This window comes from Peromyscus leucopus, chromosome 4 (genome assembly GCF_004664715.2).
Source record: "Peromyscus leucopus breed LL Stock chromosome 4, UCI_PerLeu_2.1, whole genome shotgun sequence".
In the NCBI taxonomy this organism is placed as follows: Eukaryota; Metazoa; Chordata; class Mammalia; order Rodentia; family Cricetidae; genus Peromyscus; species Peromyscus leucopus.
In genome coordinates, this window is record NC_051066.1 from 11,510,044 (window position 1) to 11,523,332 (window position 13,289).

Consider the following 13,289-nt stretch of genomic DNA (forward strand, 5'->3'; position numbering starts at 1 on the left):
TACAGCGGGTCACAGCCCTGTCTAAGTTCAAGCAAAATGGATCTGAACGTGTGGGTTTCAGAGAAGCATTTGTTTGAAAAATTACCCATTTGTCCAAAAGGATCAAGAGAAAACACAAAGTTTTAACCAATTCCCTAGGGGGAAAAAAAAAAGATTACCCTGACATGGAAGCTTCCAGAAACTCACCTTTGTCCCTTCTTTTCCAGTAACACCTGGGAGGCCCTGTTCACCAGGGGGGCCTGGAGGGCCAGGGTGGCCACGCTCACCCATCGGACCCGTTTCTCCTGTGGGACCCTATGGGGAGAGACAGTGTTGTTTTTGAGTGACATGCTGGTTTTGAGTGACTTGCAAGAGGATAATCTTCTTCCTGAGCCTAGGCACAGCCCCAACTAAGATGATGAAGCATCTACAGTGGACCTATCACTCTTCTCTAGTCTCTCACAAGGCTCCTCCTGTCATCCAAACTCTAGAAGTCAATGGACAGAGATAGCCATGGCTTGTGTCCCCCTGCACCTCTCTAGAGGCTGTTTCTGGGATGTGATCAGAAAGGTGCCGAGGGCTGCCAGATTTGCTACAGAGGGGAGAAGGCCTGCAGTTCTGTGGTGACATTGGGTGTCAGTCTCTTCTCACTGTGGCAGGTGTGACTTTCTAAGTGGCAAGGTGGCAGACACAATACCGCCCTTGGATCGAAAGCCATCAGCCCTAGCCAGAACCTGTACCCTTCACAGATCTGTGTTGTTGGGATCAGAGCCCCAGACACTGACCAGAGTAGAAGAATCAGGTGCCTCTGCTGTCCACCACAGGACAGGAAGACACCACTGGCCCCTCCCTGTGCCCTTGGGGGTAGTCAGACTCCAGAGCTTGGCCCTGTCTGGCCTGGGGTCACCTGAGCTCTGTTGCTGAACTCGGGCCACATGCTCCGTGAGTGGCCTGCTTTCTCTCAGCACATCCCCCTTCAAGGGGCTCATCTCCTACAGTTAGCATATACCTGCCATGGGACTTAAGCCTCTTCATTAGTGGGATCTACCACCCCCACTACCCCGAACTGGGAAAAAAATGACCAGAGCCCGGACCCCCAGCCCCAGGATGCTGCACAAGGTCTCACCTGAGGGCCAACCACTCCGGGGGGGCCTGGAGGGCCAGTCTTGCCTTGGAAACCCTGTGGAGAGAGTCAGCAGGCAGAGGGCCATTGCAGCACCCACCACCCTGCTGCGGCCTCCCCAGAAGCCCACCCAGCATCTATTCCCACTGGCTGTGCTCCAAACTCTCATTGAGAGTCAGGTCTTATGCTCCCTTCCCATATTAATTTCACGAGAGTCCTGAAGCCAGGTGGGGCAGCTCCACGCCGTGGCTTTGTGCTGAGAAATGGATTTTTAGTCTGTTATTCTCTGTCTTGTCACTGCGTGTTCATTTTCTGAGGACACATGAGAGCCATCTCTGGCCTGGTGCTCATTAGCAACTTTGTGGGACTTTTTAGCCTTTGTTATCCACGCCTCTGGCGCACGGCAGGTGACTCGCCAGCCTGCTTCTCTTCATATTTAGGACAGGCGGGAGCCAGGCTTGGCGGCTCTCTGAAGCCGTCAGCGCAAATGTGTTAGTTTAAAGTCACTCCATAGACGCTGTCTCCTTGAGGATCTGAGTGCTCATGCCTGGAATGGTCCAGGCTCGCCCCCCACTCAGGCTCTGCTGCCCAAACTCTCCTATTGAGCAGGAAGCTGCAGCAAGTCAAACTTGATTTGAGGCACGATAACAGAGCAAAGTAGGCACAATGAGATACACCCGCAGCCGCCAGGTGTCCAACGATGGATCTACCCAAGGCCTGCGAAGGGCACTCCAGCTGCGCAGGGGTCATCGCTACGGCAGGAGGGTGAGCAGATGGCCCAGGGCCAGCAGGCGACAATCTAATATCTCACACAATTCACTGGCCACATGAACCGCATGCGACTCTGCCCTGTAGTCCCCGGAGGGCTCTTTTCTCTCAGCCCAGCTCAGCTCACACAGTGGGCAGAAGAAACCATTTCTAAGATACATTTATCTGACAGTCAAAGACAAGGTGATGGGCAGGTCGGGGGGTGGGGCACGGGTGCTGACAGGACACAGGAGCCAAAGTAAAGCTCTGCCCATGGCCCTGTTCGTGAGGAGGGCAAGCAAGGCCTCCCACCAGGTCCACAGTCACTCCAGGGTCAGCCATGCCCGAGGAGGAGGAGACTGGCCTTCTGCTCCTTCCTGAGAAACAGGTGTTTGGCTCCCATTAAGAAGTAGTGGCCACTTGTGTTCATTCGCAGAGGAGGAAGAGAGAGAGAAAAAAAAGGAGAGGAGGAGAGGAGAAAGAAGAAAGTCCACACTTTCGAGGACTCCAGATGAGTCCCAGAGAGTCAGCAGTCACATGGAAGTGCCCCTGTGCCTACAGAGGTGGCCAGACATGATAGCAGCTGCTGGAAACTATACTTTTCCAAGCCAAGACAGGCGGCTTAATGATCTGCAGAATGAGCCTGAGAGAGAAAAGCACACAGTATGCAAAATTCTTCTCTCTTGTCTCCTTGGAAAGGCATTAGAGGAAAATGTGCAAAGCTCTGAAGAAATGTTTTAATTTTTCTCTCTAAACAAAAGAGCAAGGTAATCTCCATTTATCAGCCGGTACGGGCTGCTTGAACATTGGCAAAGGCATAATTAAAAGGCTTCTCGTCCCTGTGCGCTGAAAGACAGCGGGGACAACGTATTAAAGCAGGTGCCAGGACGCTATCTGACGAGGCGTTCAAAGGCCCACATCAGGAGGGCCAGTTTGAGCCATGAGAGCCCCCTGGAAACCTTCAGGCACAACGAACTGGACGCAATGACACAGGAGCCGGTCAGCCCTGTGGGCCCCACTCTGCTGGGGAGAACCACTTACACCTGTTCGAACTGCCCCTTACTGTGGATGAGGCAGGGGCACAGAGAGAATCCAGTATAGCAGCAAGGGTGTCCCTTGGAGGGCTCCGTTGTTCAAAGGCTGAAATCCCCGGGTCCCAAGTGCAACCAAGGTCACAGGCATGCACGTGCCCTTTCTGAGACAGGGTCTCTTTCTGAACCTGGAGTCCACTCATTGTCTAGACTAGCTGGCCAGCCAGTCCTAGGGAGTCTCCTGTCTCCACTTCTCCTCAGCCAGAGTTACAGACTTGCACCTCCATGCTTAGCTTTCACATCAGCGCTGAGGATCGAAACTCAGACCTCATGCTTGCCCCACTGGGCACCTACACACTGAGCCAGCTCATCTCTCCAGCACAAACTCTTCCTTACCATGACAGAAGAGGCTAAAGGCATCTTTTTGCTCCCTCCCACCAGCTCCCCAAGCTGGACTCTCCCAGATGGACAATACTAGGATCTATGTGACATGGCCCTTGTCATGGGGTTCTGTAGCCTAAACAATCAGCTATCCACAGGTACAGAGCCACCCCAAGTACTCTTCCGGATAAGGCCTGTGGTGTCCCAGCAAGGCTGCACTCACAGTGACCCTGAGGAAATAGACACAGGTCTTGTTGATGCCAACAGTACTGTGTCCCAATGGCTTTAAACATGTCCTTTGGCCAAAACTACGAAAACAAGCAAGGAGCCATTGTCCAGTTTCCACTGCGACATCCTGGGGCTCCTGCCCACCCCACAGCCTGACCCCAAGTCAACAGCAGATGGCTGACCCACAGGATGCCTTGCCAAGGCCTTTGGTCTTTCCCGGCTGGGAAGGACCCCCCCCCCGACTATGCCCAGCAGCCAGCAGCACGTTATATGTAGGGCTGTGGGAGACTCAGTCAGAGAGGCCAGGCACAGCCTTGTCCCCAGCATTTGTAATACTCACGGTCTCGCCTCTCTGCCCAGGATGTCCAGGGAGCCCATCCTTGCCTGGTGGGCCCTGAGGAAAGAATCACAGCAGGGAAGGCTCGTTCAGCAGCTCAGAGAAGCAGGTGACAAAAATTACTGTCATTTTAGTGGCTCTTGAGAAAAGAAATCACCCGGCAGCCACAGGGACAGTAATCATGGAACTAGATGCCGTGGAAGAACCTGTCCCACAATCCCCACAGCTGTCCCAAGGGGTTTTCAGAGGTAGGGGAGGTCAGCCAGCTTCCCAAGCTTGAGCAGGTGGATGGATGACCTGGCTGCACTGGGACTCTCATCTGTCTAGCTTGACGATCACTGAGGAGGGATAGTCACTCCAGGACCCAGAGAGAGGTCTGGACAGAACTTTCCCTGGCGTGAACATCCCCGGCTGAGGTTCTTCCCTGCTGTGGACCCCCCATGCTACAGACCCTTCCCTGCCATGAACCTTCTATGTTATGGGCCTTCCCCTACAGTGACCCTGGCTACGGTCCCTTCTCTAACATGGAATTTCCCTGGCATGGATTGTTCCATGCCTTGTCCCTTCCCCTACAACGGATCCTTGGAGGGCATGACCCTTCCCTGGCATGAACTTCCCCTAGCATGGATCTTCACCTTCTCTGGACCTTATCCTGACTCCTCTAGTATGAATTCTCATTATTGTAGGATGCCTCCCACCATGTACCTTCCTCCCCTGCAGGAGGTGGCCCTGAGTGGGCCTCCCTTGCTGTGGACTTCTGCTGTGGGCCCTGCCTGAATCCTGGAGAGGAACCAGCTTTGGCTTCAGACATGGCCCCAGAACTGACAAAAGACCTTTCAGCTGTTTTAAGAAACCTTGTTTGTTACATTTGTGTGGTCACCCAAGACACTAATGCAAGCCCAGCCAGAATGTCATGATGGTCTCAGTGAGGGCAGGACCTGCCATAGGAGGTCCACACAGGGGGAGGGCCTCAGCAGGGAGGTTCATGGACAGGAAATTCTGTCCATAACTAAATGCTTTCCAGAACAGGAGGCCTATGCGGGTGGGGCACAGCCACAGGCTGCCTGAGCAGCAAGGCTTGGGAGGTTGTCTCTACTGCCCACCTGGCAGGGGTCCAGTGTGCCCTTCTCTTCCTCCCATATCCTAGGGAGATGAGGAGAATGGTTGTCAGGGAAACCTGACCTGCCACCTCCATGGGAGAAAGCAGTACTTACCGGGGGACCCTTGGGTCCGGGGAAGCCTGTGGGTCCTTGGGGTCCATTGGGTCCCTGGGAACAGAGAACGGCCAGTTTGAGGACAGTTGTTCTTCCTGTTAGCAGTCCCCACTCTTTCCTCACTGTGGCACTGGCTGCACCTAAAACCTTCTCTCTGTTTAACCTGACCCCATTTCCCCATTTACTCTAGAGGACCTGAGGGGAGAGAGAGAGATGCTATATAGAAGGTAGATAGATGGGTAATAGAAGATAGATTGGAAAAATAGATGACAGACAGACAGACAGAGAGATTAGATAGATAGATAGATAGATAGATAGATAGATAGAGATAATAGATGATAGATGGGTAAGAAAGGTAAGTAGGTAAGTAGATAGGTGATAGATGGGTAATAGAAGATAGGGAAGGTAAGTAGATGGATAGATGGATAGATAGATAGATAGATAAATAGATAGATAGATAGATAGATAGATAGATAGATAGATAGATAGATAGATAGATAGACAGACAGAAAGATAGACAGATAGACAGATATCCAAGCTTGGAACACTGGTGGTCAAGTTACATGGCAATACCCCAGAGTCCTCTTTGCTGTATGAGGTCAAGACATAATTTTTGTGGTCTTAGTCAACTTCAGCATCCCGAGACCAGGTCCAGAGGATGTGATGAGGTCTTTCCCCAAGGAACATATAACTTCCGGATATGAGCTACCCTTGGGCCTCAGCAAGCCCTGCCCCTCTGCAGGGCACTGTTGGCCTCCTGTACTGGCTCACCCAGGGTTAAGTGCCTGGAGTGTGTTTGGGGCCAACTTCCTCCCTGGAAATCTTCTCATAGCCCAGGCCCGGAAGACTCTTACCCGCTCACCAGGAGGGCCAGCTGGGCCATCGCCTCCGGAGTTGCCCTGAGAGAGGAGAGAAAAGCTCACCATGAGTGCTATGACCAAGCACTCTTCCAGGGCCCCTCTAACATCTGGGGCCAAGGCCGCTCAAGGTCATCCTGACCCCAGTGCGGGGTACTGTGTAGTGGCATTGAGCCTCAGCTCCACGCTAGGCTGCCTCTATGCACAGCCAGTAGGGAGCTCGCATGAGCAGGGTGGTGATAGCAGAACAGGTCCCCAAGACAAGTCAGACACGGGCTGTGCCCAACCAAGAACAACCAAAATGACTTGATAGAAAGAGCACAAGGCTCAGCTTCAGGACTGTTCTGGTTCTCATGAAGAGCTGAGTTCACTCTGTGTGTGTGTGAGCGTGTGTGTGTGTGTGTGTGTGTGTGTGTGTGTGTGTGAGCGTGTGTGTGAGTGTGTGTGTGTGTGTGTATGTGTGTGTGAGCGTGTATGTGTGTGTGAGTGTGTGTGTGTGTGTGTATATGTGAGCGTGTGAGCATGTGAGCATGTGTGTGAGTGTGTGAGTGTGTGTGTGTGTCTATATATATATATGTATAATGTACCTGGAGCTTAGCACAGAAGAGGGGATAGGTCAGGGATGGGCCAGTTCTGACTCTCAGCTAACTGGAACCTCCTCTCTGCAAGATCCCCGTAGGGATTTTTTAAAAATTATTTTCATGTGTATCAATGTTGTTTTGCCTGCATGCATGTCTGTGTATCAGTTGCATGCCTGGTGCCTGCAAAGACGGTATCAGATGCCCTGGAACTAGAGTTACAGATGGTTTTGTGCCACCATGTGGGTGCTGGGAACCAGACCCTGGTCCTCTGGAGGAGCAGCAGATGCTCTCAAACACCGTGGTGCCTGTCTCTCTTTGGCCCCCTTATTTCTGGATTTTTACTGGGTTGAACTGGGCAGCATGCCATGCATGGCTTTTCCCCAGATTTACAGCACAGGGAGCTGGCTTCACCACCTCAGCATGAGGAGTCCTGGCAGTGGTCGCTTCAGCTTCCACCTGCACCAGAAAGAACCTTCTAGTGAAGATCTCTACAGTTCCTTGCCACCTTTACCAGAAATAAGGCTTCCCCACCAGACCTGGGTGGGGCTCTGCTAGCCTGGCTTCTGGTGGTCTGAAGTTCCTATGTGTGAGGGCTGTCCTAACTCTCTCTCTTGGGTCTCCTTAGGGTTACCGTTAGTCATGTGGTCCAACTCACAAAGCGTGCTGAAGGCTGCTAGAGACCATACCCCCCTTTAATGCTATTCAAGGAAATTGTTCTTTTTGTTGTTGTTGTTTCATGAAAAGACCACAGACCACCCACAGATGATCTCCACAATATGAAGCTACAGTTCTTATACCCCAGAAGGACCATGAACATACCTTAGGGCCAGGCTTCCCAGTGATGCCCCGTGGGCCTCTTTCACCCCTTGGACCCTGAACAGATGGATAGAGAGAAGAAAAGCCAGTTAGCTCAGAGGCCCCACATTCACAGAGCCTACCCACCCACACCCCACATGCTCAGTGTGTACAGAGCAGCCCTAGGCCACAAGGAGCGTTACCGTTGGGCCTCGCTGTCCCCGAGGTCCTGGCTTTCCAGGTGTCCCCTACAAACAGAGAATAGGATGTCAGTCACACTGGGCATATATGCCCTGCTCGGCAGGCTGCCCTCCCTGAGTTAACAAGAGATGTCAAGAACCCAGAATGAGGTCAGGAAGGGCCTATCTGGGGGTGAATGGGAAACTACATGGCAGAAACATTGATGGGTAGTGTCTGTTACTTAGGTGGTTCACTTGCTCCCTCCCTCTTCCCCCCTCCCCTCCCCTCCCCTCTCCTCCTCTCCTCTCCTCTTAGTAGGCACAGAAATCATTACACGAAGAGAGAAGAAAGTCAACTCCTATCACACATAATTTTCTTCCGCTACTGTTAAGAATATTAGGCATTAAATTTTCATCAGGCTCTGCGGGCGCGAAGGGAAGCTGCAATTTAACATATAAATCATATATCCAAGAGTCCCCGGCTTCTCTCGGAGTTCAGTCCTTTTACTGTTGCTGATCTGCATTTTCCAAACCCCGGAAAGCAAATGCATGGCATTTGTTTTCTGTTTTCTGCCATAGCAAGGATATAATGGCCCACAAGCGCAGTTTACCCACAGCACACAGAGGTAATGGATTGAGCACAGAGGCTCTAGTGCTCTGAGGTTCATCCCGGGTTTATCCCGGTCTCTACCAACAGGGCCAATTCGATCTATAAGCTGAAGCCATAGAATGAGTCTCTCCTTAGCATTTTCCACTTGCTCACTATCAGAAGCAAAAGAGTCTCCCATTTTGAAAGGCATTTTAATGAAACAAATCATAGCAAATGAATTATGTTTTTTTTTTTCCTTAACAACACACGCATTCCTGTTACAATGCTTCAGCTCTGTGACAACATCCTTTGGCTGCAGGTAAATATTTGCATATGAAAATTAAGTGAGACATTGGCTGTCTTCTGATGTGCGTGCCCTTACTGACAGTGTAAGCAGCTCTGACTCATCTGGGTTTGTCATCCAGGCTGAGCTGCCAGCACCGATGTCCCTCTCCCACCCTTAGCACTTCCTGCAATCACACTCTGATCCCATCTGACCTTGCAGCATGCCTGGCTCCCGGGTGCAGCCTGCCCTGACGGAACCTGGGGCATCTAGGCATACAAGCATTGGCAAGAGGCAAAGAGGTCCCTACCCAGCTTCCATCTGGGCCCTGGGGTGGCAAGGTGCTCAGCAGGGTGTGTGGTAATCTAACCCCCGCTAGAGCTTGGCCTGGTGACTGGAGTTGCTGATCGAAGCATACATCCAGGACTCCCTCACAAATTAATTGTTCGGGTGCACCTGGCCTCTAGACACCGCCAGGAAAGAATAGGAGATCCCTGCAATGGCCTTGCCTACAGCTTTTCTGGAGCACAAGGACAAGCTGAAGTATGAAAAGCCTTGAATTCGCTCAGCGGGGCCTTCCTCTCCTGGGAGGCCTCCGAGGGTCGGGGTACAGTCTCATCCTAAGACACGGCTTTGCTTGCGTCGTGGCTCTGCCTTGGTCTGCAGCCAGCTGGTTGGTGCAGTGTTGCTTCGGATGGTTTCCCACTTTACCTCCCACTGACAGGCAGACACGAGCCCCTAGCTTTGCTGAAGCCATCTCTGGTAACCAAGGACTGAGGTGTATGGGTAGCGCTTGGGTGAGTGGCAAACACATGCACGTGCTGTAAACCCGGCCTGGCATCCGACACTAGAGGTGGCCAGCTAACCAGATCATCTGTGAGCAGAGCAGAGCAGGTCTCCAGGGTGCAGCACAGACCCGCCTCCTTCACAGCCCTCAGTCCCTTCTTGATCATCTCCCACACGGAAGCAGAACTACTTTAAAAATCTCCCCAGAGTTACTACCCCCATGACTGAACTCTGGCTGCCTTGGGATAAAGACCCACCCCGAGGCACTGCAGAGGCAAGGCCTCCACAGCCTCCACAGCCTCCACAGCCTCCACAGCTCTGCCCTGGGCTCAGCTACACCAGCTTCTCTAAGTGGTTCTGCCCCCCACCCCCTTTTGGTCTTAGCAGGAACATCTCTGCCTCCCGGTAGTACCCGGGTCTAGGGGCTTGGTTTATCCTTCCTTGCATGCTCATTACCCTTGAGCACTGGTTACTGGCTGCTCCTTATCTTGCTCAGTCACTGGAGCATCCCCTGCCTGGTAAGCTCTGAGCTTAGCAAGGGCTTAGGAGACGTGCAGTGCAAGCAAATGAACTGCCTTCTATGAAGCCCATGTGACTCAGGGGTCCACAGCACAAGGAAGCCACAGGACAACACAACCCAAACCTTGGGGTTGGTGGTAATTCAGGATACGGTTCTGCACCAGAGGCTGACTGCAGGGCCAGCCCGGCCTCCAGCCTCCACGGACAGCTGGGGAAAGTCAGCCACACCTAGTGGTCCAAGGACACTCAATTTTTGGTTGAGCTCCCACTTAGGCAAAGCATCAGCCCTTGGGCTTTCCATCCTGTGACAGCAGCATCTTCCACACCTGTGAGACCCTGGGCCTCACAGGGAATATGTCCAAATATTCCAGGGGACAACCCTTCCCACAAACACTAGTCAGATGATTCTAGACAGAGGGTCGTCTGACTGAGAAGAGAGGGATACATGTTAGATAGATAGATAGATAGATAGATAGATAGATAGATAGATGATAGATAGATAGATAGATAGATAGATAGATAGATAGATAGATAGATAGACAGATAGAAAATAGAAGATATGTAGAAAAATAGAAAGATGATACAGGGACCACATGAGAAAGAGGTGATGGTAGCAGTAGATAGCCTCCACCCTGTGAGCTCGCTCCCAGGACATCCCTGCTTTCTGAATTGTGTGGCTGGTGACCACTGGCTTGTTCACATGGTCTCATATCCTGAAGTCATTCTCCTGGTTTTCAAGAGCACATCAACTCTGCTTTACACCTGACATTCTGATGAAGCAATGTCCTGCGAGGAAGAACCCCAGCCTCAGCCCTACGTGAGTGGAAAGAAGCCAGTCAGGAGCACTCTGTTCTGTGTCCCCAACCACAATGGCCTCTCTGTCCCCCATCACACTCCATCTCCCAGCTGGAGGTGCTCAGGCTCTGTAATGTCACCAGTGATGTCTAGGAGGGCTTCTACGGGGAAGGCCTGAGCCAACAAGGACCTCACAGAAGGGGGGGTGGCTCCCCAAGGTCAGCCCTCAAGATACCTCTGTGAGGATGACAGCTGAGGGAACCCAATGGTGTCATGCCCTGCCCTGTATTTACAACCAGGATAACTTCCAACAGGGACTGCAGGTCTGGGAGACACTGCCACAGGGAGACAGGAAAGTCTCCCAGAAAGAGGAGAATCTGGAGGCGCCCCAAGAGCTTCCTGACTCCCGTCTATCAGAAAGCCCCATTTTCCCAGCATGCTCTTTCTTACCATTGCCCCTTCCAATCATGGCGCCTCCATAACTGAAAGTTAAAGAAAGGCCTAGAGCTCAAGGTTAGCTCCCTCTGAAAAAGTGGGTTTGATAACAAATGGGGGAAACCAAGAGAGCACTGACTGGAGAGCCAACACCTGCACACCACGGCAGCCGAGCAACCGCAGTCCTTACCCTGCCGCCCTTCTCTCCGTTGGCACCCGGGAAGCCAGGGAATCCGATGGAGCCCTGCAAGAAAGTTAAGGGGAGATGAAACAAGACCACCAAGCCAGGAGCGAGGGCCGCGCTGTCATGCCCACCTTCCTGCTACTGGTCACACCCCTTCCTTACCCACTGACCGAATCTGCTTTGTACCTAAATGACCTAGGTAGCTACCCTACTCATCCACCCATGGAATACCCACCCACTAACCACCCTACTCATCCACCCATGAAACACCCACCCACTAACCACCCTACTCATCCACCCATGGAATGCCCACCCACTAATGACCCTACTCATCCACCCATGGAACACCCACCCACTAACCACCCTACTCATCCACCCATGGAACACCCACCCACTAACCACCCTACTCATCCACCCATGGAATACCCACCCACTAACCACCCTACTCATCCACCCATGGAACACCCACCCACTAACCACCCTACTCATCCACCCATGGAACACCCACCCACTAACCACCCTACTCATCCACCCATGGAATACCCACCCACTAACCACCCTACTCATCCACCCATGGAATACCCACCCACTAACCACCCTACTCATCCACCCATGGAATACCCACCCACTAACCACCCTACTCATCCACCCATGGAATGCCCACCCACTAACCACCCTACTCATCCACCCATGGAATGCCCACCCAGCTAGCCACCCTCCTCATCCACCCATGGAATGCTCACCCAGCTAGCCACCCTACTCATCCACCCACGGAATACCCATTCACCCATCGTTTTATTCTCCGATCATCCATTTGTCTAGCCACCTGCCTGCCACCCATTCAACACCCATCTACCACTCAATATTTCCTGAGCATTCTCTAGACTCCAAATCTAGAACCCAAAGTTAAGTCCTAGCATTTTCCATCCTGCTCCCCACATAGAGACTGTGCATTGCCAGCCGATGTTTTGGGGAATGGGAGAACATGTGTGGCTGAGGTTCTCTGGAAATGGGGGTTGCATCTTTCAGCTCTGTTCACTGGTCCTGCTGTCATACTTCGTGATCTGTCCATAATGCCTTAACTAAAGCATGACGGTTTGCAAGGTCAGGAATGGACACAAAGCCAGGCACAGATGTATGAACAGGCCAAATACGGTTCTCAAAACTTCAGTGTGCCAAGCATCCAAACTCCCTCTATGCACAAAAAGATGCCACAGGGGCTCCCCAGGACATACCCGGGGCACCCCACTGTGCACCAACACAGGTGTTGTCTACGGCCCTTTGTGAGTCTCTGCCCTCTGGGTGGCCTGACATCCTGACCCGAGCACATTCCTGTTCCAGGAAGTCTGCTTGTTTCTATGCCTTGCAGTCCTTCTCTATGTCCACCTGGCCACCCAGGCAGGAGGTTGAAACAAGGGGACCTGGGGTGGATGACACAGAACTCCCAGGCCACTGTGCAGCCCATTGGTGCATCGAGTCACAACCCAGAGTTTCAGATCCTGCTTTCTCGCGCCCCCAGAGCCGCCAGCCCCAAGTCACATCCCACCCTCCCCTCTCTCAAATGTCTCCACTCCTTTTCTCTCCTCCTGAGACAAGTACCTGAAAAGAGGAAGGAAACCGTGCCCAGGAGCCCATCCCCCAAGGCTGGGGTGGAGCCCATCCCCCAAGGCTGGGGTGGAAGGCTCCAGGTGGCAGACACATTGTAGCCACACCTAAGGGACACACTCCTGCCGGCTGGGTGTGTGTTCACATGGAGTGGACCGGAGGACAGGCCGCCAGTCGCCCATACAGCCCGCCCTCCTTTGGTTGACAGGCCCTGGCTCTTGGGTGCCAAAGAGAGCGAAGCTAGCAGGCAGCGGAAGGGCGGGGATGCAAATCTGGGGCGGGCTGGCTGAGGGCTGCTAACGGGGTCTCCAGGGCAGCCAGCGGTTATTGTTTAAGGAGGAACCATGAATAATCAAATGTGGGATGAGAAGAAAATAATGTTCACACTGATTTCCAAAGCCTTTAGGACCTGTTCCACTTAAGCCTGAACATGACTGCCGATAAGACAGTGGCTGTCCTGCTCCGATACAAACAGGCTCCAAACTTCCAAATAAAGTGACGAGGGTAAGTCAGGGGGCTAAGCACCCCCAGCAGGTCACCAGGCCCCAGAACTGGCCCCGTGGCTGTCTGGGAACTACGAGATCACGGTGAATATATTGTTCTACTATGGCCATGAAGAAGTGGAAAATGGATGAGGGGGT

General features: G+C 52.6%; 1 protein-coding gene across 2 annotated transcripts in view; it reads right to left on the reverse strand.

Moving 5' to 3' along the window:
* Nucleotides 1-13,289, reverse strand: part of Col5a1 (collagen type V alpha 1 chain) — a 154,004-nt gene that overhangs the window by 36,443 nt on the left and 104,272 nt on the right. For both annotated transcript variants that reach the window (XM_028883365.2, XM_028883364.2), the window contains exons 32-39: nucleotides 11,050-11,103; nucleotides 7,477-7,521; nucleotides 7,298-7,351; nucleotides 5,895-5,939; nucleotides 5,041-5,094; nucleotides 3,830-3,883; nucleotides 1,106-1,159; nucleotides 187-294 (exon numbers count right to left, since the gene is read on the reverse strand). In XM_028883365.2, coding sequence (XP_028739198.1) covers nucleotides 187-294; nucleotides 1,106-1,159; nucleotides 3,830-3,883; nucleotides 5,041-5,094; nucleotides 5,895-5,939; nucleotides 7,298-7,351; nucleotides 7,477-7,521; nucleotides 11,050-11,103 — 468 coding nt within the window. The remainder of the gene's footprint in view (nucleotides 1-186; nucleotides 295-1,105; nucleotides 1,160-3,829; nucleotides 3,884-5,040; nucleotides 5,095-5,894; nucleotides 5,940-7,297; nucleotides 7,352-7,476; nucleotides 7,522-11,049; nucleotides 11,104-13,289) is intronic.